General features: G+C 33.6%; 1 protein-coding gene across 1 annotated transcript in view; it reads right to left on the bottom strand.

Moving 5' to 3' along the window:
- Positions 1-25,283, bottom strand: part of ERBB4 (erb-b2 receptor tyrosine kinase 4) — a 994,125-nt gene that overhangs the window by 144,746 nt on the left and 824,096 nt on the right. Inside the window, exon 21 of the mRNA XM_054585691.1 lies at positions 16,223-16,408. Coding sequence (XP_054441666.1) covers positions 16,223-16,408 — 186 coding nt within the window. The remainder of the gene's footprint in view (positions 1-16,222; positions 16,409-25,283) is intronic.

The raw sequence follows: 25,283 nt of genomic DNA, 5'->3' as shown, positions 1-25,283 counted from the left end.
TGCACGCTTACTGGCTATAAGACTTTGGATGGGCTACATAACTTCTCTGAGACTCAGTGTTTTTCTGTAAAATGCGAATAATGTGAACAATAATGAGTGATATTAACAATAGCTAATGTTATTAAGTGCTAGCATAAACCAGGCATCATGCAAGGTTCTTTATCTATATTAACTCATTCAAACATATAATAGTACTCATTGTATAGCTTGTTGTAAGGACTGAAAGAAGTATTCCATGTAAAGCCCTTAGTTCCACGGCAAGCATAACCTCAATGCAAGTGTTAGCTGATTTTGTTAACTACAGGATTGATCTTGTTTCATGAACATTTAGGTTAAAGAGGCATAAGGGTTATTACTTTCCATTATTGTCACTGCCATAAACTGTCATTGTTGAGCTCTGTAAAACCAAACCATGACAAAACAACTTATTCCACAGACACTCCGGTCAGCACCAGTCAAGATTGGTTGTATATCAGGGACTGGGGAGAATTCATAAAAGTGTGTAAACTCTATCCTGAAGGACCATTGGCTGTGCACTCTTGGTTTAAGGATACCTTCTTCTGCTCTATAATAGAAACTGAGTCATTGCGGGGTGATATTCTGACTTGATGGGTCAAAGCTTTAAAGAAATAACCACCTAAAATTTTTAAAGCACACTACATACAACTAGATACAAGCTTTTTAAAAAGATATATGTTTTTTCATAAACTGAAAACCAGCACCCAAATTAAGAACAGTTCTGCTATCCCAGAAGCTACTCTAACCTTTATTAGCTATATTTTATGAAATTCTTTAAACTTGTATAGAAATTAACTTAAGAATATTTTTTTATTTAGCACTTAATGCAGTCTTGGTGAAAGCTTTATTAATTGTACTTTATTATAGCAGAGTAACTTTGGCAACTCTATACATGGCAGAAAGAATATGAAAATATAATCATTCACTTTGTTTTAAAAATAAAATAATTTTAGTTTTAAAGTTCAACTCAGTCTGACATCTAATCTACAAGAGACTTCATAACAAAATCCTTGGCTTAAACCTTATATACAACAGAGTCTATACAGAGTCTAATTGAGCAGCTCCATTAGTAAACTGTATTCATGCTAATGCACATGCTTGGGGTGATAATCACTGGAGCCCCTCCTTCTAGTCCTTGCCAGTGAAAGTGCACTAGGAGTGGGTGATGTAGCATCATAATTATACAATTAGCCTTGTCAAGGCATGGAGCATTGGGAATACAGGATCCAGAAGCTTAAAATGTGGCTACCTGATAAATGACTATCATTAAGTTTATCCCCTGTTCACTTTGTGATGGGGTATAAAGCTTTGGCAAAGGGTTCTTAATGAAGGGTAAAATCTTTGACCCGTAGCCACACTGTTCATGTGCTCATAACCGCTCAGTTCTCCTTCCTTTCCACAGCTACGCGTATATTCTGTTCACCTTTCACTCAGCCTGATGAAAAATAACATCTGCCAACAGCTTTTTAATCAATCAAATTTAAATGATTAAGAGTGAAATTCTGTACAAATATTGTTTAACCTAGTACCTCTAATCATGACAGTAATGGCTCTCCCCATCCTACACTCCTTTCCATAAATATTTACTAAGTTGGATGTTACATAATTTTGGCTACAAAGAAATATCATAGATTTAAAATATACATCTCTCCTCCTAATTATATTCAAGATACATAGAAATACCATATAGGTACATATATGTGTGTGTGTATGTAAAATTTTGAACTTTCTCAGGATATAAAAGATAGCATGAAGCCTTAACTGCTTTCTCTCATTCACTTTCAGCCTGTCTTCATGATTGACCTAATTTTCCTCCCTTCTGGCTCCATGCCCTCCTGGGTTTGACTGGACTATCTCTCTTCTGCAGCTAGTGACCTTCTAAAACACTCTTCCAGATAATTAGGAGGTACAGAAGTAAGAGTGTAGATGTTCCCACTAAGTAATTGCAAGAGGATTTGATACTACATTTGCACTGTTGCATCTTTCCTATGTCACATAACTGCACACAGCCAAGGTCCCCTCTAACATAGCCACCGTTCTAGAATATTTTTGCATGAATCTATAGAGCATATTCCTTGAAATAAGACTCTGTCAGATTAACTAATGTTAAAGTAAAACAGTGTTTGGAACAGCAGATGCCCATTATAATGTTAGAAACACAGGTGTATAAAAATTCAGAAGATGTGTAAAATGTCATTTTTACAAATATTGACCACAGTAAGACCTGAGTACAATTAAAAACAAAAAACTGGAAGGTAGATGTGATTATAAGGGACAACATGAAGTCATAAAATAGTTCTATATATTGATTGTGGTGGTAGACAAATCAACACATAGGATAAAATTCATAGACCTACACATATACATACAGACATGAGTTTATGTTTCTGATGAACATATTTATCTTCAAGTGTACAACTGATTATTTACCCAGTGAATTGCACAATCTATAACATCAAATGTTCTATATATGCACTTATGAATTATAAACAAAAAACAAAATCCAAAAAATAACCTTAGAATATTTGAAAATTACTAGCTCATCTGAAACATATTGTAGACTTAACAAAACCAAAGATATGTTTCTTTTTAGAGGTAAAACCGTACCAGAGCCCAAGTCCTGCAATGTTGTATTACAGTAATTCAAGATCTCATCAGTGGGGAAACTGGGTGAAGGACAAGGAAACCTCTCTTTAAAATTTTTGTAACTTCCTGTGGATCTACAATTATTTCAACACAAAAAGATTTTATAAAGAGCTATCTGGCCAAAGAAGAGGGCAGGTGTAGAAGGAGGTAAATGCTTTGTCCTCAGTCTCACTATGGTTTTTCTGTTTCCAGTCAGATGTCTTATTCCTTTACCCTCTGTTTCTACTATGTGTAACAAAATGTAATTCATATCTCTCTGAGTTACTGTACATATCTTAAATCTGTGGAAAAAAGTGACATTGTATGCATACACCTGAAAGATCATGAATCTATACCATAGCTTTCTGAGTGCAATATTGTAACACCCATCTGCCCCTAGAGTTTTAGAAACAAAAGCCATAGGGTAGCCATTAACTAGATATTCCAATCTTGCTACTTGATTCGACCTTTGAGAAAATCGCTGTGTTCCTAAAATCTACTACAATACCAAATTTCATGTAGTCATGACTAATAGACATAATTGTGAGCACTTTATACACCTAAAGTACAATTTAATCCATTTGGATTGGAGAGCTTTCACTTTTCTGTCATGAAAAAAAGTACAGTAAAAGTACTGGCTATAACATAAATTTACAATAGAGAAATTGAGCTCTTTACTTTCTGAATGTGTATGATAGGTGAATGAAAACCTTTGCCATTTTAGTTCAACCTTTATTTCCAGGCTGAATTAGAGTTGCTCAGCAAGCCAAACAAACTCACAGGCAAAGCAAAGCAAAAGGGAAACTTGCAATATTATAGGTTAGACAAGAAACAAACTAAATGACTTATTTTCTAACTGAGAGACCTTCATATTTCATGCAAACCCCAGGAAATAATTAAGGCTTCAGTACAATTCTGGGACATGTGCTCTAGAAACTGCCTCAATAAACTTCATTTTCATCTGGTGCAGTTGCGATTGTCTTTTATTCCTTACTACCCTGTATTTATTGTCTTCCTTTAAGGCAATGAGAATTTGGCACGTAAGTAAAAAGCAGGAGGTTGTTTCAGGGATGAGATAAACACGATTCAAATTCAGCCAGGTGCTTTATCACCAATTTGGGAGGATGCAATATTATTAGACATTATGATATAAAGATGGAAAGGGAAAACTATTGGTGGAAAAGTGATAGTAAAACACACACACACACACACACACACACACACACACACACATACATAGTCTTGGAAGGTAAACTAAACGCACCAAAGTTCTAAAATTAGCTAGCTTCTTCTCATTTAATATTCTATAAGAAAAAAAGTTTATTAGATCATTTAAAAATTATCCCAGGAGATACAGACAGACTCTTTCCATTACTGCAGGAGTCATGCCATCTAAATTACAAACGAAGGGCCCACAAATCTTGCGGAGCAGGAGTAAAAGATTCTGGCGGTCAGTCAGTTGGTCTAGGCTGGGGCACTTAAGTTGCCAGGGTCATATATGAATTCAGATCCTGACTTTGTCACTGAGAAGTAATGTGGTCTTAAATAGATCCATCACTGGTTTAGGCTTCAGTTTCCTGATCTCGAGTAGCGGTATATCAGGGGGTCGTAAAGCTGGTCTCTGAGAACCTAGGGGACACTCAGCTTCCATGAAGCCTTCTCAGCACCCCGCTGATGCTGCACTACTGATGCAGTTTTATTTATTTAGATTTCCAAGTAAGATTTCACCTGACAAAACAATTTCACATCTTAATTTTTTTTTTTTTTTTACATCATAGAACTAGATAATCTGGGGCTCTTTGCTGTGCTAAAGTTTCAACAAGTTCTAATATTTATATTTTGTATAGATTTACCACTTCCACAGAGAAACATTTTTGAACTGGTTCCTTTCTATGTAATTTTCTTATTTCTTTCATTTTCTTTTATATGCGCAGCAAAATAGTTTATTATTAAGGTATCACTTTGTGTTTTGTGCTTGTGTCTTCTGAGTAAATAGGATTATCCATGTGTTTGTGTCTCAGCTTTCCATCTCAAAAGGGCTTTAAAGGGTTTTTGTGCCATAGGATTTGAAATTTCAATTCTAAGGCACAAGACTCACTTAGGTTTTGTTTGAGAATTGGATTTATTTCTGCCTAGCTGTGGAAATGGGGCTGGAACATGGAAAAGGCGGAATTCAACAACTTGAAGAAAACAGTTAGGTTCTCCAAGACCAAAGATGGAAAGGGGGTCACTGGTTCCACAGTGGCTGGCCGTGGGTGTGGGGGACAGGACCCCTGCTTCTGCTGTCCTTCTGTACCCACAGAGGTCCGAGCCTCTCCTGGCGTGCGGCGTGCATGGATGCCCACTGTGAGGGACAGAGCACTCTAAGGCAGAGTTCATGGGAACATGCTCCGGGCTAGCTTGAAGGAGGAGGAGGCGCCTGGGGATCAAAGCCCAGCTGCTCCAGTCTTCCCAGTCAGCTCAGCCTAGACGGGCAGACAGCTGGCCTTCTCCTGCCACGTGAATGCGCACAGCCGGGACGCCAGAGCCACTCAGTGGATCCAGATATTAGATGCCAAATAGAAAAAAAGAGAGAGGCATGATCATTTGGGAGCTCTAATGACTGGAGACAGAGAGATTGGAGAGATGGGATTGCTTGCATGGGACTGAACAGAAGTGCCTTTATGTGTCCACTGTCAAGGTCAGGCAACTGCAGATCCTGCCCCTGTTTGCTAAGCACCATGTATTCCTCACCAGACCCTTCAATATCCCTACAAAGATCCTTGCAGGAGCCTTCCTATAAATGATTAAAATGGAGTTTTTGATTTCTATAGGTCAGCACCAAGCTGGAATAATTTTAATTATTAAAAAAGTAATCTGATATTTCTCTAATCTAGTATATCAGACCATATTTAGTTCTTTTTAACATGAGGAAATGATGGAAAAATTTCTCTGGGAAGACTTTTTTTTGTCCTAAAAAAAAAAAAAAAAAGTCAAGTGAAGCATTTATTTATGAAAAAGTATAGTAACTTTCCCCTGAAGTGGGTGACCTCCACAGGGCTACTCTGTGTGACAAAAAAGGAAAAAAAAGTCAATATCTACAGAGCAATACTATGTGGCAGGTAACATGTTAAGATGTGAACATGTTTTACTGTTCCATTTGTTACAATAACCCTATGATGTAAATATTATCCTGATGTTTAGATCAGGAAATTGAGAGAGTTGAAGAAACTTGTCCCAAATTTCACAGCTAATGGCTGATAGTATTGGGATTCATCGCCAGATCATTGAAATTCAATACATATATTTTCTTTCGCTATTATAAATATAATAGAAATCTATTTTCTTTCACTACTATAAACATAGTAGTTTCTCAACAGAAGCTTTTTATATTCATGAGTACAATAATAAATAACAACAAAGGAATAAAAATAGAAATTAATACAAATAAATAAAGGAATATAAGAGTTAGTACAGGTGAATAAATACATGCATCTCTATTTTGTACAATATTTTGTGTAACTTTTCAGGTTAGAATCAGTTGCTCCTATTTATTTATGATTTGAAATGTAATAAATGTGGATCATGCAGGCATAGTATTTTCATTTGGTAAAAGAGACAATGGCTCTCAAAGCTCTCATAACTATGATTCAAGATTCAAACCAAGATTGTATTTCCTTGTGGTTCATATTTTTCTTCTGCTACACTATGTATAGTACTGTGCTGCCTTTCTCTAGAATTCATGTCTAAATTGAATTTGATGATAATAAATATTACATCATATCATTTTCTTAACATTATATTAATATTTATTAGGTACTGAAGTTTTGGTAGAAGCTGTGCGTATTTAACCACCAAAATGGAGGGAAAAATGGAGTTACTGCCCATTTTATAAGTTAGGCCACAGATTTAGAGACATTAAGTAATTTGCCTAAGTCATACAGATGATAAGTGGTACAACTGAAACTGCAACATCGTAGTGCCTCCTTCTCAATCCTGCAGTAAAAAACTGTTGACAAGTACCATTTTACCTTCACTACATGAGGCAACATTTCTGTTTACTTATTTTTTTGTGTCTAAATTCCCCAGTGGACATAAAAACTGTGATAGAGGGAGTTTTCTTGAATCTTCAGATCTTGGGATAGTAAATGCAACATCATAATGATATTTTTCAAAATTAATAAATAAACATCTCTCTTGGTTAAAAAATAGTTTCTTTGGTATTCAAATCTCAAGTATCTAAATAAGACATGGGACTAAAATTGGACAGAGATTCTGAAAAATTCACCCACCAGAGTGTCTCTTTAGGGGAAAAGACAAAGAAAGCTGCATCTTCATGAAATAGTCAATGGCCTGTCCATAGTTCTGAGTTCAGTTCTTCATTCTTGGGCTAGTGTGCAGCGTGAACTGGGGCAAGTCATTGAAGGTGTTATTATGAATATAATTTTATTACTGAGTCAGGTTTATGGCACTGAATTTCCCTAAAAATATAATTACAATTAGTGAGGGTATATAATGCATTTAAACTTAAACAATAGCGGTAAAATGTAAATATTAAGCAAACCTTATGTCCTTATCTCTCCCAAAAAGCAGTTATATGACCAGAAAAAAACAGCCTTTCTATTTTAAGTTAAATTGTGAATTGTCATTAAATAGGCTTTAGCTGTGTCACTAATACTGTGGCTTCTAATTATGATATCCCTCTTCTATTTCACCTTCATAAAACACAATAATTTATCTATGTCATAAGATACCCAAAGAATGTATTCTGTAAATTGGTATTCACAAACTCCTAAACATATTAAATAACATTATTAGATTATTAAGTGTGGTATGGGCCAATGTTGTCTTTTTGAGAATGTTAGTACTGGTCTGCCTTTTGACTAGTTATTATTTTAAAACTGTATACATTAATTTTATAAATATATACTTATGTGACTATAACTGAGGTAACTTCTACATACAGAGTCTGGTGTTGACTATAAACAAATAAGAAAATTATAGTACTCAGTTCCTGAGTTTAATTAGCATAAGATACTCAGATTTGAATTTAATTTTATTCATGCAGAAGGGAATGGCTGGATTAGATGGGAAATCACATTTTCCTATCACTATGTGGCTGTTGCTACAGAAAAATGGAAAAGAGGAAAGGTAGAAAATGAAGGTTCTGCATATATTATATGCTCAGACCTTATGGAGAACTTTGCATCTGTGTGTAGACGAATACATGTCTTAACATAGTACTCTGCTCTTCTTCCAATCATTGAGAACTATGTTTTTGAACTGAGAAAGGCTCTTCCTTCCTCTTTATTCTTCCCAAGAACTCCCATCTGTTCTCAATAGTAAAAATAAAACTAGATTCACAGGTACCTCCCAATGGCCACAAAAACGCATTTCACAACAGAATTCTCATTAGCTCCAAAAGTAATTTGGGATCAAACAAAGTAGAGAGTAAAATTAAAAAATAAAAAGTTTAATTGAGGAAATCTACTAAATCAGCCTAAAAGTCATGCTGACCTTTAAACAATACATTCCTTAGAAAACATAAATGCTGGAATCTGTTTATAAAATTATGACTGAGAGTCTTTTATTTATGGGCAAAATCTAAATTATTCAGTTAAACATATTAGGTTAGTTTTTATTCTTTAAAATATGGAATGATTTTTACTCCCATTTTCTTTTGGAAGAATTTTAAGATTGGTTCAATTTATAGCTTAATCAAGCAATGAATCATCTTGAAGTTTACCATGGGCCATTGACATATGTTTTTAGAATCATCTCTTTAACTAGTTTCAATGGTTAACCACTGAGAGAGAAAGCCATTGGGACCCTACATCTGAATTAAACTGCAAATCAATTAGAGCTCCAGAAAGAAATATGACAATAAAGTAAATTAGGCCAGCAAAGCCCTGAGGAAGGTTTCAGGATTTTGAAAAATAACATCAATAGTAGCCTATATTCAGTATTCAGGCTTTACATATACAGTAATCACAACAGCAAAAAAAAAAAAAAGCTTCAAATAATATCTTCCTTAGACAGGAGTCAGGAGCTTACAGTTCTCTGTAATAAGAAGTCAACATATTCTACTTTTTCTAGCTTCAGATGGAAAAGCTAGAATTTTATCTTTGTTTCTTTTCAGTAATGGACTATCTTATTCAAAGAATTACAAGTGACCTCAGATCTTTTCCAGTTCACTAATGGTTTCACATGTTTTTAATATTACTAACAATCCAATTTTTGTAGAACAACATCTTAGGAAGCTGTGTAGGAAATCACACAAGGATAGAAGACTCAAGTTCTTTCTTCCAAGAATCAGAAGTATTAAATATTAAACAGGAGATTATATCCTCCTACCTTCCTATGGTCTAGGAACAAATGCCTAATCTTTTATATCTGGGATTTAAAAATTGAGTATTTCAAAAAATAGCATCAGTAGGTGTTTTAACTATAGATGTGTATCTTTCCTAATTGTTTCATCTAAGACATTATCTAAAGTAACACATAGCAAACATTCTTACTCTATGCTAAACAATATTTTTACTTTTCAAAAGATTTTATTTATTTATTTTTAGAAAGAAGGGAAGGGAGGGAGAAAGAGAGGGAAACATTAATGTGTGGTTGTCTCTTGCGTGTCCCTGCTGAGGACCTGGCCTGCAAACCAGGCATGTGCCCTGACTGGGAATCGAACCAGCAAACCTTTGGTTTGCAGGTTGGCATTCAATTCACTGAGCTATGCCAGCCAGGACTAAGCAGTATTTTTACTACATTACAAATATCATCTTATTCTCATAATTTCTCTTAGAGTAAGTACTATTACCATCCCCATTAAAATTTTTTCTTATTGATTATTGATTCTTATCTTATTTTCTTATTGATTCTAAAGAGAGGGGAAGGGAGGGAAAAAGAGAGGAAGAGAAACACAGATGAGTTGACTCTTGCATATACCCTGATTGGGCACTGAACCTGCAACACAGGCATGTGCCTTGACCAGAAATCGAATCCACAGAGCCTTTTGCTTTGCAGGGCAATGCCCAACCAACTGAGCCACATCAGCCAGGGCACTAAACTTATTTTTAGAAGACACAGAGAGGTTAACTAACTTATCTAAGACCACACAGCTGATACGTGGTGGAGGTGGGACTTGAACATACTCAATCTGGTTTTAGAATTCATATGCTTAACTCATGCTAGTACTAAACTATACATTTTAAAATTCTTATAGTTATCAGTATTCATCCTACATACTATCAGAAGAGTTTTGAGCTTCCTTTATTATAATATTTTATTTAAAATAACACAGGTTGGAAAAACTCTCCTATGAATTAATACCTAGTACTTTTTCCTTAAAATAAAACATAGATATTAAATAAGGCAGTAAAAAATTCTCATGAAGACAATAAAAGTAGTATTCATGATAGAATCTTTTCTTTGATGGAATTAATGGTGAGTCACAACTACAGAAAAAATGTCACACTCCTCACAACTCCTCAAATTCAGAAGTGCTTTTAGAGGAGAGTGAGTGCCTTTAAACTACAGTGATTTTGTATGCGCATGTCTCTGTGTTTGTCTGTGTGTGTTTGGAGAGAAAAGAGTGCAGGCTACTTTAAAGACTGAGCTCAGGCACTAGGGACCTGGTATGGAATCCAGGCCTCCCAATCTATTGTTGCGTTCTTTAGGACTTAACTCCCCCCATTTTCCTCATCTATAAAGTAAGAGAATAATGGCTTTATTATAACTAGCGTTTCATTAAATATTGAATAAAACAATATACAAATAGCACCAAGCAGATGCCAGGAGTGTAAGATGTCCTTCATTTACATGGACTCAATTAGTATCGGTGTTATCGACCACAGAGCTACTTCACTGTAAACTCAAATACACTTTTCAGAATCTGTTAAATTGTCTCTTAAGAAATTCTTTGTCCAACTTGTTTGTAACAGCTGTAAAAGAAGGAACTGTAATTATTATCTTCCTGGCTTCACAAAACCCCTGGAAGGCACAGGTATTATATGACTGTTAAATAATCACATGTTCTGCTCTTCTCACCAAATTAAAGCAAGTTTCAAATGAAGCATATGCAGAGAAAATATGGCTGACTATAAGCTGCAGACACAAAAGAATTGCATTTAAATTTGCTTTCTATTACATAATGTAAAATAATAAAACTATGGAAGAATGAAGAAACACTTGAAATATGGATGAAAATATTTTTAAATACTTTTTTCTTCATTTATAAAACATAGATTAGTTGCTGTACTGTTCATTTGTTAGTGTGGATTTAATCCAGTTATGTAAATCTCTGTGATTTACTTTCTCTGTCTGTGAAATGGACACAATGATGCTTAACTCCTTAGGTTTGTGATGAAGCAAATTAATGAATAAAATATACACAGGGTGCTTCACATCGGGTGCTTCATATTAACTATAATTATTATCTCTTCTACATACTGTTAAACTTTCCACAGGGATAATATAACACAAATATAAATTGATCAGTTTACACTACCATCTCCCTCCTCACAGCTTTGTCAACAACAAAAATGGAGGTGACCAAAATGAAAGTAGATATTGGTGTAATTAGGCTGATATTTCTCTTTCATGAATCTCTCTTGGTGAGAATTAAAAACAAAGAAAAATAAGCCTCTAGGTTATTGAAGTAGCTATTTTTAGAATACTTGTCTTTACATTGTGCTATTCATATTTTACAGACATTTCTAAAACAGTTCTCTGTTTCATGGTTTTCAGCCTATAGCTAAGAAAGAGTTTGTTTTTAAACACTCTATGAACTGAGCCAGGGCCTTCCATGGGCTACTTTATTTAATTTTTGTACATAGTTATGAGGAAATCTATTTGTTTTCGATTACTGTAAACAATCACCACAATTTTAGTGGCTTGAAACAATACAAATTTATTTTATTACATCTGTGGATGTCCCAAACCAGTTTCACTGGAATAAAATTGACACATTGACAGGCCTGCGTTCCTTCTGGGGTTCCGAGGGGTGAATTGGTTACTCTGATCCTTCTACCTGCTACTCAAAAATTTCCTTGGATTACACTGGACCCACCTGTATAACCCAGGATAATCTCCCCATTGTAAAATGCTTATTTTAATTACATCTCCACAGTCCTTTTTAATGTGTCAAGAAACATTTGTAGATTCTGGGGATAGTACATAACATCTTTTGGAACAGGGATTTGTTTTTCAGTCTACCACAGGTAGATGCTATTATATTCATTCTGCAGATGAAAAACATATAATAATTGTTAATCTCATTTGAGAAACACAATTCAAAGAGACTGAATAACTTACTCAAACTCACAAAACCAAAAAGTGGGCCTCAACACAATGTAGGCCCTTCTGACTCTGACTGTGTTTACGCTACTCAGTGCTGACCCCAAAGTAAGAAAAAAGATCAAGGAAAGGTTCCCTCCTTCAGGGAAGATTTTTACATTTTCTTTATTAGTGAAAAATATTTATTGAATACTTTTATTTAATGGCTACTATATATAAGATCCAATGTTATGTGCTGAGAGGAAATATGAATAAGACCTAGTCAGCTCCTATTAATCCCCTCCTCCCATATATTTCTATGCCTATAACTCCTAAATCGATACCTACCATCCCGATTAAATTCAACTATCTAATTGACAGCTCCACTTTCATGTTATATAAACTTAACTTTTGTTTTTTTTCCTGCAAATAAGTTCAATCCCTCAGACTTCTTCAGCTCAGGAAGCAACACTGCCACGCTTCCTTCCGTCATAGTCCATGGCCAATTAATAATCAAATGCCCGCAATTTGTCTCAGAAATATATCTTAAGTCCATTTATGCCTAATTATTTCATTACCCCCAAACTGGTATCTTTGTTTCCTTTCTTATAATGCCTCAATCTATTTTCCATACATAAACTGGTATGAACATAATCTGGATTATGTCAATTCCATGGTAAAACACTTCAATAACTACCTACTGCATTGCATCTGCACAGGGTTACTGTATATCTTGTTCTGTTTAGGACATTTGTGTGCCTTTTGTCTTGGTGTAACTAATAATAGAGCCTCTGTTCACTTAAGTGTTCTGTTTAGATGATAATTTATATAGTCACCATATTTATAAGACTTTGTGTAATCTTTCCTCTGCTTCATATTTTCTTTTTTCCCAGAGCCAAAATCTTATTCCTTAGGGCTCATTGGGGTCTGTCCTGAAGTCTCCCTTGTAATTATTTTTCTTCAAAAGCTGGATCACAGAGTTTAATCCTATACCTAATTGTATTTGTTGGATGTCTGTTCATGCTATTAGGGTACACAGAGAGAAGCAGGCCTGTGCTGATGTTTTTGCCCCTACATACTTTAGTAAGCATAGTACCTGTCACATGACAGATGTCCACAAATATGCATTGAAGAATTAATGACTAAATAAACTTCCAGCCAGTCAGAGAGTTAAGTAAACACATAGTATAACATTTAAATAATAAAAATACATTCTAAATACCCACAATCAAAACTAATACAGAAGAGGAAGAATTACTTCTGTTTAAAGAGATTGGTTGACTATGGAAGGCTGCATAAGAGGAGGAAGCTCAATCAGTGTTGATGACTGAAAAAGCAAACTATGAGAAAATATTTCTAAGCAGAAGAGATAGCATTTGCAAAGGCAAAAAAGTTTAAAACAGTGTGATTATTCAGGGAACTCAAAGCAGTTTCTATTATTAGAGTGTACAGTCTTGCATAAATGATATATTAATGCCATGTATCCCTAAGGATAAAACCTAAATTATAGAAAACACTGCAGGAAATACAGAGAAGAGCTAAAAAAAAATTGAATCTTAGTTTTGTTTTGTTTTTTCCATTTATAGTGCCAGGACGATTTGAGAATTCTTATTGCATATTTAGCTCACCTTATAAATTATAGACGTTCTTAGATAAGTAAATCACTTTTTGAAGAATTATATGTGAAACTTTATTGCTGTAAAGAATCTTCCCAGTTGTAAGTTTGTCATGCAATATTCACAAAGTTATAATACAGGGTCCATAAGAAACTATATTGAAATTGATGGTATGTAAACTGGAATTTTCCTTCAAATAATTTTATTGGTTTTCATTTTATGAGTTATCTCAAATTTCTGCTTTGAGTAATGTATTCTTATTTATTCTTAGACTGTAAAAAGAAACAGGCTAAGAATAATAAATTAACGTTTCACCATTTATATTATACAAATGCAAAGATGACCATAACTGTAGAATGTATAGAATATCAAGTCATATTTTAAATCCTAAGAGTTGAAACAATGAATTAAAACTAATCTCAGCCTACAATTCTACAAGAAGAATATTTTGAAGCAATATCCTTGGTACAGATAATCATAAATGGTTTCTTGAACATGAAGAATAGATACCAGAAATTGAGTAGTGGCGGCCAGCAGGACATGAATACTGTATGTGGCTCCCCGCGCAGTTCAAAGTTGGAGCCAAGATTTAAATTTGGCAAAGTCATGTAAAAAAATCCAGTTTTGGCCCCTCTTTGAAAAATTGAAAAATCAGAGAACTGATGGGAAAACCACAGTTTCCCACGGAGGGGGGGGTAGTTGTTCTTAAGTTCACTTTAGAGCCATCGTCCCCATCAGTCCAGGTACCAGGATCTAGGCCACTTCCTTTATGTATGTGACATGCCTTAAGACCTTGTGCCAGACTGATAAAATCCCCAACGATTAAAGACCAATTGAGCATTATCAAAATGCCTAAGAAAGAATTTAGAATTTGACCATTTGTAATACTGAATATTGAAGGTATATATTATTATCATAAAATCATCTAAATATTTTTCTTTGAATTTTGTTTGTTCAGTAAACTACACCAAAACAAACAAAAAGCCAAACCAATCCAGTATATATTTTCAACACAGGCACATCAGACAGTCTTGAAACTGGTCTCTGTAAGGGCCTAAGACCATGACTGAACGCCCCCCACTTCACATCCTTCTGCTGCTGGAATTGTGGCTTTTTTTTTTTTTTTTAGTTTAGATTTTCAAGTAAAAGTTCACTTGACAATACAATTTTATGTCTTATTACTATTTCTTTTTTAAATAATGGAACTAGATAATCTTCTAGGGCTTTTTACTGTGCCAACATTTTAACAAGTTCTGATACTCATTTTTTTTAAAGATTGACCACTCTTCAAAGAAACTTTTGTACTTTCCATGTAATTTTTCTACTCCTTTTCTTTCCTTTTATAAACACAGTCAAATATTGTATTAAGATATAAGTTTGTGTTCTGTGCTTGCCTCTTCAGAATAAATAGGAAAACCTGTGTGTTTCTGTCTGAACTCTCTATATTGACAGGGTTTTTGTTCTGTACGACCTAAAATTGCAATCCTGAGGCAGAATCCTCACTTAGCTTTTGTTTGAGAAGTTGATTTATTTCTATTTAGCAGTAGAGGTGAAGGTGGAATGTGGTTTCTTTTTCCTTTTCCCTAATAAACATAGGTATATGCATTTTACCTCTGGCCAGTAAGCTATTTGTTTTGTCATCTGGTCAATATAACAATCAAATATATATATACATACATACATATATATGTGTGTGCACTTATATATAATATATAACATATTTTAATATATATAAAATATATTTATACATATTATATATAAATATTATATATTTATTATATATAATATTTATTAATTATATAAAATATTTGTTATATATTTATTTATTATATAATATTTAATATATTAAGTTATGTATAATTTTACATATTTATATATAATATGTATTTTAGATATATATGAAATATATTTATATATTATATATAAATATAAAATTATATATATTTTATAAATATTATAAAATATATAATTATATATTTAAATACAATTATATATTTATGTATAATTATATTTATAATTATTTTATATATATTATATATAATTAAATATATAAATATTATATATTTATATATTATACATATATGTATACATATGCACATATACATATATAAATATATAAATATATATTTATATATTATACATATATAAATTTATATATAAATATATATTTATATATTATACAATATATAAATAATATACTCAATGTATATTTATGTGGAAGAATATTTAAATAAACATTTTGCTCCTAAATTGACTCAATTTTTTTTTACTTAAAAACTTATAGGTGACATGTTATTCATAGAATTATAAAATTTGAGAGGTATGTGGAGTATAAAAATTTGTCTAAATTTATAATTTTACAAAATAAGGAAAGAATTCTAGATTTTTTATCATATATATTATATACATATATAATATTAATATTATATATAAATATATTTATATATTATACATATATAATATACATATACATAAATATATAAATATTTATGTATATGTATATTATATATGTATAAATATATTTTTATATATATATATATATATCATGTGTTGGATCTGTGCTTTGAATATAAATATCTCCTTACATCTTTTAGTAGCAAATATATTTAAATAGATTGAAAAACTTGACATGTTTTCAATATCCAAACTGCTCTGGATCAGGAAATACAAAGCTAGAAAAGTCATTTCCACAGGAAGTGTTGGGCACTCACCTTAGCTATCTGGACGCACCAGTTAAGCAGCAGCTGTGATCCAATGTTATCCTTATGTTCATGAACGTAGTCCAACAGGCAGCCATGGGGCATAAGCTGTGTAACCAGCTGAATGGTTGGGCTCAGACACACACCCAATAACCGGACTAAGTGTGGATGGTCCATACTTGCCATGATTAGAGCTTCCTGTAAGAAAAAAATATAATACCATCATTACAATTCAAAGGTATTTACAAATTTAGTTACTTGTACTGCACTAATGGCACTGATGAGGGTTTTGAAATGTACTCTCACTCCATGAAATCAATTAAAAACAAAAAGACATTATGTTGCTATTATAGTCTTTGTGATTTGGTTCACGTAAAATTAAATGAAAATCCAACACTATACATTTATCAAAGTAGAAATGCTTTAGAATAAGTGTATATAAAATTTATAGCAGTATTTTCTCTTTTGTAATACAGACTATATTAAGTGTTATTTATTGACAGATAAATTAAAATTGAAAGTTGCCTTGTGCTCTGCATTTTTAACCTTTGATCTTTGGTTCTAGAGTAATTCATGCAAATGCAGTTATTTACATGTAAAATAAGGGTAGACAAACTTAATTTATCTATTAATCATGTGGATTCTAACTACCTATATAGGTAAAATTTATAAATTATAACTATCAAAACTTAAACAATTATAAATAATATACTCAGTGTATATTTATGTGGAAGAATATTTAAATAAACATTTTGCTCCTAAATTGACTCAACTCAATTTTTTTTTTACTTCAAAACTTATAGGTGACATCTTATTCATAGAATTATAAAATTTGAGAGGTATGTGGACTATAAAAATTTGTCTATTCTAAATTTATAATTTTACAAAATAAGGAAAGAGTTCTAGATTTTTTATCATAATCATAAAAGCATTTTTTAATGGAGATAAAAATTTTTTAATGCATCTTTTAAGTGAGTTTCCAGTGAAAATTTTAAATGTCTTTGTTAGAATTTGAAACAGATATGACCTTATGCACACACCTACAGAGGAGTGTGAGACATATATGACAATTTATCAATATGAAGGTATGTTCAATGTACTATTCTTGAACAATCTCTGTAGTTTTGAAATATTTCAAAACAAAAAAACAAAAATCTAGGACCAGATGCTATAATGAGCTCCTGTTCAAGATGGCATGGCAAATTGAGTAACACATTTACTTCCATTCGCTCTCAGTTTCACTCTACTCACAATAAATAACCTAATACAAAGCCAGACATGGAACATGATAGAGAGGAAGCAGTAAGGAAATAATTATGTAAGTAGGAAGAGGCTTACTTCTAGGAACTGATTTAGCAAACATAAGAAATCTGAAGTCTAATTCAGCAGGGTGGTGGGAGTGAGGGAATTGAGAAGAAATCCAGTTTATGCCACAGAGGTGAACCACCAAAGACCAAGGAGCATTAGCACCATAAGCCTCTGTAAGTGAGTGGGAGGGTATGACTTCAGATGGATTGATTTAAAGTACATTTAAGAAGGACTTCGACTACAAGTCTACACTGCATCCATCATGAGGAGAGACTGACCAAAAGGGTTATGAATGATAGATATTTCTCACAATAAAAAGAGAAGTGTTCTGATAAAAATATTAAAATTAGTGAAAAATGGGACCACTTTCAACTTCCTTCTTCCAAATGAAGCTGTGACTTCAAAATGCTTAAAGTTTTGTTTAAACCTTGAATTCTACATCCAGAAAAAATTTAACAAGGTGAGTAGATATACAGGCTTGTTCAGACATGTCTGTTCTTAAGATCTTTTATGTCAGATGCTTCCTTTCTCTGTTAGATGTGCTTAATAAGTAAATGGAGGGGAGGGAAAAAGAGTATATTAAATTGAGGAAACAATAAAATAGTAGTGATGGAATATTTCAGAATAAAAGATGTGAAACAAACTGAGATAATAACCAATCCAGACTGAAGTAAGGCAAATTTGCTCTGGGAAGGGTGATCCAAGAAGATGGAATTGATAGAATACCTAACCAGTTGAAAGTACATTAAGAGGATATCTATTCTTCTAGCAGAGATTGAAATCAAATTAGTGATAGACACATACAAAACTAAACAAAAGTAAAAAAAAAAAATTGATGTAAAACACAAGAAATGCACAGGAAAAAAATTATTGTATTTACTACGGAGCACATATGGGGTAAGTTATATAATCATAATGTAAACATGGAATGCTGAAATGAGCAAACATCATATGACTATATTGGAAGATCGGGGGCAGGGAGGTATATTTCTGCAAGGTGGTGATGGAAAGAAGTAAAAGGCATATTCTTGTCGTTCACACTAAAAAGTTAATACTACATAATGCATAAAACTGAAAAAAACAAGAGTTGACAGTATAAGCATATTATTTAGATTTATGAAGCTTAGCTGCAGGAGAAATTGCCCCAAAGTTGAAAGTGATTGCTTTGGGCAATGCAAAATGGGGTCAAGGATGGGAAAGGTGGGTGGCTAGAAACTGCTGTCTTTCACCATTAGCCTTGAAGAGATACTTGGCTTTTATCATTGTTATCTTAAAGCTGTTTCTGAGGACATTATTCAGTTTCACCTCCACTGCTATTTTAGCAGTGTTGAGTTCAGCTGAGTCTAAAGATTATTTACAATTATGGGGTACGTCTGATGGAGTACATGAATTTACCAAATGCGGCCCGAGTCTTCTGAAGTCTTCTCTGAGGTGTACCATCTTAGTTTTTGAGTAAGGAGCGGGGGTGGGGCGGGGGGTGGTATAAGCACATGCCTGGAGAAAGGAGGGAGTCTGGGCCAGACAGAAGAAATAAGCTAATAGGATGGTATCTGCCTCACTCAAAGAACTCGGTTTTTGAGTCTATGCGGGCTGAAGCTGAAATCATCATTTCCCAGATGGCTTCCAAGTAGGTTATGTCTCCAATTCCCCTTTTTGCAGACACTAGAAACTAGCTGAGTTATAGAATGGGGGAGAGCCCCAGTTCCTGTGCTTCCTGTCTGAGACTACCACTGGGAGGCATCACCTCCTGCAAGGAGGTTGGTATCCTCAGGTGGTACCAGTCAGTAGTGCCAGGGGTAGAACCTCTCAGTGGCTCAGAGAGGCTCCACGCAGGGGCAAGAACATATAAGAAAGGACACTGTAGGTGCCACAGGGTGACTGCAACTGGGAGGCTGGTTTAAAATTGTATGAGGCACCCAGTAACTTCCCAAACTATTTGGGAAATGTCCATTGGGTGCTGGAGTTTCTGTATAATCAGCAAAGCAGAAACTTGAGTTATTACTAATAATATGGCCCCATCTGAATCAATGAGGTGGAACTTTCTGGTTTCACTTACTGTATATTTTAGTGAACATGTGAAATAAAGCAAACCACTATGGTTATAAGGATAGTACAGCGAGGCATGTTAACCAAGTTAAATTACCTATTATTCAATCTATTATTAATATTAATTAATTAATTCAAAATTAATATTAAAAGTGTAAACCAGAGGGTCCTTGTGCTGAATTGTGATATGCACACATATAAGCAGACATACACACACCAACAAATAAGCAAAACAGCTAATCAAACATCTAACTTAACCAAGTACCAAATTAGGTATTTAATTAGGCATGAATAATAACTATCTAATTAATTTAAATATATGTTGTTGTATTCTCTCTATTTCTCTTATTTTTTGATGACTCTCAGTCTTCTGTGTTCATAAGTGGCACCTAAGTTTATTCCAAAAGTAGCTTTCCTCACTCCAGTCCCAGATCTAAAAGTGGATCAGAAATCTGCATTTGCATTTGTAACAAGCTCCCCAGATGAAGCCCAGATGTAGGAAATAGGAAACTCCGAGAACTTCTAGAACATCTCCATTAAATGTGCATGCCTATGATCCATTTCAAAAACAGTAACATATGACAGTGTTTTGATTCTTATTACACCCTATAAAACAGTCAAAGGGGTAGTAATTCTCAGCTGTAAAATGAGGACACAGAGGTGAGTGGGATTACTGCTTCAGGCCATGTGACAAGTAAGTAGCAGGATCAGTTTTCAGACTCTAGCTTTCTGATTCTTAATGCAGTCCTATTTATTATGACAGTAAAAATATCACATTTTTTCCACTTCCATTCCATCAGCACTTCACCCTGTAGATGCTTGTCTTGTTAACAAGAAGACAACCCCGACCTCTGAATTAGCCATGTCTGAATGAATTGGGTTAAATTATACTTCTGTTCCCAAGGAGCAACTAAAATCAAAGAACAAAACTGTATTTTCAGGTAAACTGTCATCACTTATAATATGCTTTCAGCAAAAAAGCCAAAGAAACATATCTTTCTGATTTCCTAAGAGTGATGTTAGGTACAGGCAATTTCTTAAGATAAAGAAAATAATAAAGTTTCAGGTAAAAGAGAGGTTTTGAGGTTGTGTCAGGCTTCCCTTTCAGCATGAATATATAAACAATGTTTTTCTTTCTTTTACAATTTAAGGAGTAATGATAATTCTATTGTAAATACACATTTGAAAAGTTTACATCAGCAGAGTGTAAAAAAGTCACATGAAAGTTCTCTCTTAAAAAATCTATTAGTAAGTCCTGGCAAAAAAGCTGGGGTTGTATTAAGGAAAATTGCTCATCACACTACAAAGAGTATTTAAAACCAAATTGCAGAGTATTTGCATAATAGTTCTCTTTTCTGAGAAAAAAAAGATGAACAAGACACTAATTGTAGGTTTTATTTTTTCATAAAGGAAATAGCAGATGGCTTTTTTGGGAAATAGGAAAATAGATAAAGAAAAGAGAATATGGATTCATTTAGAGTGATGAGTGGGATCGAAAGGGAAAAATGTCCAATATTTTAATAATAGAGTGTTGGGTTTCAATACATTACTCTGTGTTAAAATTAATAATGTCCACTGTTCCATATCTTATGTGAGGTCCATAGAAAGAATTTTGGAGTCTTTTCTGCTCCTACTAAAAAAATGTCACCGAGGTCACTGGAATAAATACAATTTGACAGGTGCATTATCAGTTTTTCCAGAAATAAAATGATTCTTGTTCTTTATTTTCCCTTTTGCCTTCCAAGAGTTTTCTTGGAGTTGAATTAAAGAATTTTCCTCATTGGACAGGGAAGTGTGTAACAGGTATGATACTGAAAACTAACACATGAACTTTTTTTCTTTATGATGAGAACATTTTCTTTTTAAACCACCAAGGGACCACCAGGGCATAGACAAAAAGCTCTGAAGCATGTGTAACATTTTTCTCTAGCCTATGCTATTTGTTTCTCTATTTTGGTCTGAAGGGAAGACGTTTCTGTACAATAATAAAATGGACAGATATCATTTGTCACATGAAGGCATCATTTTGCCCAGACTTCAAATATCTATACCTTGACCCTTAAACTTGTTTTCTCACTCATGTTGGTTAGCAGTTTCACAAAAAGAAAATTAAAAAACACATATGGCCAGTGAAAACTAATGGGCTATTCTGTTTTTAAAAAAATGTTAACTTAAGCCAAACTTTCACTGTTTCATTATGCCTATGGACCATTACTTCAATACTCTCCAGCTGAAAATGGGAAAAATCTCATTGCATCAGGGATAGGGAAAATAAAAAGGGAGATAGAGAAGAAGCAAGGTAGACAATCACTGTAGATATATAGAACTGTGCTTAATGCACCAGTCAGCAAATTTAGAAATGTTCAGAAAAAAATGTCTCTCCAAAAGGCAGTGACAGGGATGAAGAAAAGGAAGAACAGGGATGGCAGTGACAAAAGTGAAATAAAATCATTGGTCCATAATAATGTTATACAAACCTGTTTTGCTGCAGATGGTACCCAGATAATAAAATAAATGAAATCTCCATCTGTTCCCTCATGTCTAAAGTAAATAATAATTTACTCGTGCAAGTAGTGAACAGTAATTAGATAGGCTGAATTAACATGCCATCCGTTTTAGTCTGCCCACGTTGCTCGGGGGCCTTAGCAGTCCATTCCAGTCTCTCATATCATTTTTGTGCACCTGACTAATCCAGATTAGGATCCTTCCAACTTTTAGAGTCATCTATTTTCCATCTCCATTCGATGTCGTTCACCCGCTGGTTGGTCGAATCTTAGATTTAGATATAATGTAACAGTGCTACACACGAAAAACTTTATGAACAATTTTACTCAGGGTAATATTCTACTTTGTGACTGTGTTTCCTACATTTCCCCTACCTGTTGTTACACTGAATTTCCCTCCACCTTTATACTACAGGGTCTGGCACAAATAACGCCCCTTTTTATTATAGAATCATAAACACGTAATTCTGTATCATAACAATATCACATTCAAGCATACCATATGATGCTTTAATGAAATGTTCACATTAAAACTATAAATTATCACACTCATATTATTACCCTACCAATCACATTCAAGCAGGCATTACTTCTGCCAAACCCTATATTTTTTTTTGCCTCTGTTATATATTACTTGAAAACACTTACGGAGGACATGCAATGTGCCTGGAAGTGATTAAAACTGGGTCTGAAATATCATCTCTATCCTCATGAAGTTTTCATTATACCAAGAGAAGCAACACAGAAGAAGAAAAACCAAACAAATATGAAACAGATGTATAAATAATTGTAAATTACATTATGGATTATGGAGAGAATAGAGGGTGTTGTGGTGAGTAATAAAATGGTGGTTGCAGACTATGTTAGATAAGGGTGTTGAGGAACTGTGTCCCAAGATTTGAATTATGAGAAGAAGCCAGACAGACAAGCATGAGGAAAGAGCCTAAGAGATTGGCAGATTTTAGAAGCTTTGAGAAGGTCATGAGCCTGGAATTTAGCAAGAGCTGCAATGGCATGAGATGCAGGCAGGGCCAAAGCATGAAAGGCCTTGCAGTCACAGGAAAAAAGAGTGGAATTATTCATAATTTTTAATGTCCACTTTCTGTTATGCTTCATTTACCTCCTTCCTAGCCTGCACTCCAATTTTAACTATTACAATGAAAATATTTACCATAATCATGATATTTTTCCACGATTTTCCACTTTTGTCTCTCCTTGGCCAAAGTTAGCTCCCACCACCTGAATACTCAAATTTTCAAATGTCATAGAAAGTTGTAGATTTATGGGGATTTGTTCTAGGTCTCTTGATCTGATCCTCCAAAAATAGTCCTCTGTTTCTATTTTAAATTTCTTATTGACTCTCACATTTAGCATGCTCTGTATCACTGAACAGAAAAAAAAATCTTTCTACCTTTCACAATATTTATACTCTATAAGGAATGTACTCTTGACATCATTCCATTTTGTTCTCTTTAATCATTTACCAGTGTATACTTCTACTACAACTTCAACCTCACTCAATATTGTCACCTTCAGGGAATCTGTAAGTGTATTTAGATGCCCCATATTCTAAAAATAAAAGTTCCTTTAATTTTGCCATTTCTCTACTTTGGGAATAATTGTTATTCTTACTTTTGCTATTTGTTTATTTTATAATCTTTCATTCTTTAGGGCTCCAGTTTTCCTGAAACTTTCCTGTGCTCTTACTATTCAAATTAGTCTTGAAAAAGTCACCAGTGACCTCCTTGTCACCAGTCAACGGGTTTATTCTCTCATTCGTACATTTTCCTGGCCTTCTGCACTATTTGATCTCACTGAAAACCCTTCATTTTGAAAATCCCTCTCTTTCCGATGTTACTATTTTATTCTAACCAAAACTTCAGTCTCCCTGAGTGCTCTTATCATTGCTGACACCTGCTTTTACCTCTCTTACCTTAAATATGGAAATGCTTCCAAGGTTTTGTTCCTAATATTGCTTGCTTTAATTTATAATCCCTTGCATCCATATATTTTATAACTTGAGGAAATATGATAGAGTTAGTAAAAACATAGAATCAACCTAAAAATTTTGTGATTTTTCAGGATTTGATTTAGTTTGAAGCTGTTTAAATAACATTTCTATTTACAAAAACAGAAAACAAAATCCATTATCATCACATCTGAAATACCTATATGAAATATCCAAAACATGAACATGATGCTTTGCCCATGTTCCAAGTTTTATTTTCAACTCCTGCAATTTAACTGTTGTCTCTGAGCAGGAACTAACAGATCTTTATATATGTACACCTCCTGTTTTGTAATACTTATCACAGTCTTATTAGAGGTGTTTCTAAAGGGTCTGGCTTATCTAATAATTTTTCTGAAAGTAGTAATATTAACTGATTATATTTATTAGTCTATTATCAAATTCTTTTTGTGTATGGCTCATAGCCAAAAAAATCAATACTATTATATTAATAAGTGAACAGAATCTTTATTATATTCCTCACTTTCCATCTTACCTCATCCCAGGCATCAAGCCATATTTCAAATGTCTCTGGTCATACTGATATAGATATCCTGGTAGACCTCAAATGTAAGACTCAAAGTAAATTCCTCTGTAAGAGATTGTCTGCTAACTCCATTAATTTTATAAATTTCAGAAACATTTTTTTAAAATTTGGTTTTAATATCTTAGATTTGTATTTGGCATTCTCTATTTTATTGTTTCCCATTCTACTTCATAGTCAATATTTTGCCAAGTTGCAATAATTGCTTATTCCAATGTAGCTCCAATACATACCTTTCAAGGTACTTTCATTCTGACTCCTACTTAAGTTCAGACTCACATCAGTACTGGAAAAAGAATGCTGATTTTTTCATTTAACTCCTGTCTGTTTTTGATATAACCTACATTAAAAAATCTTGCATTTTTTTAGGGTTACATAGAATCTTACCATTGAATGCACTCAATAAACATTTATTGAATTAAATTTAAAATGTTGAAAATTGCAATAAATTTTGTAATAAAAGAGCTTAAACTATGCTCCCAGCTATGACACTGATGATCTGTGAGAATGACCTGCATAATCCTCTTTGTCCTGCCAGATCCAGACTCCATCCCTCTGTATTTTCACCATGTGCTGAGTGAAACTGACCCAAATGCATGATATGATACCTGTCCCTTGGATTTTACTTGGGTTTAGCCAATGAAAAACAGGAGCAGAAAACTG

Source organism: Pteronotus mesoamericanus, unplaced genomic scaffold (genome assembly GCF_021234165.1).
Source record: "Pteronotus mesoamericanus isolate MK-2021 breed Mesoamerican mustached bat unplaced genomic scaffold, CSHL_Meso_final contig_90, whole genome shotgun sequence".
In the NCBI taxonomy this organism is placed as follows: domain Eukaryota; kingdom Metazoa; phylum Chordata; class Mammalia; order Chiroptera; family Mormoopidae; genus Pteronotus; species Pteronotus mesoamericanus.
This window is presented reverse-complemented; position numbering and strand designations above follow the sequence as displayed.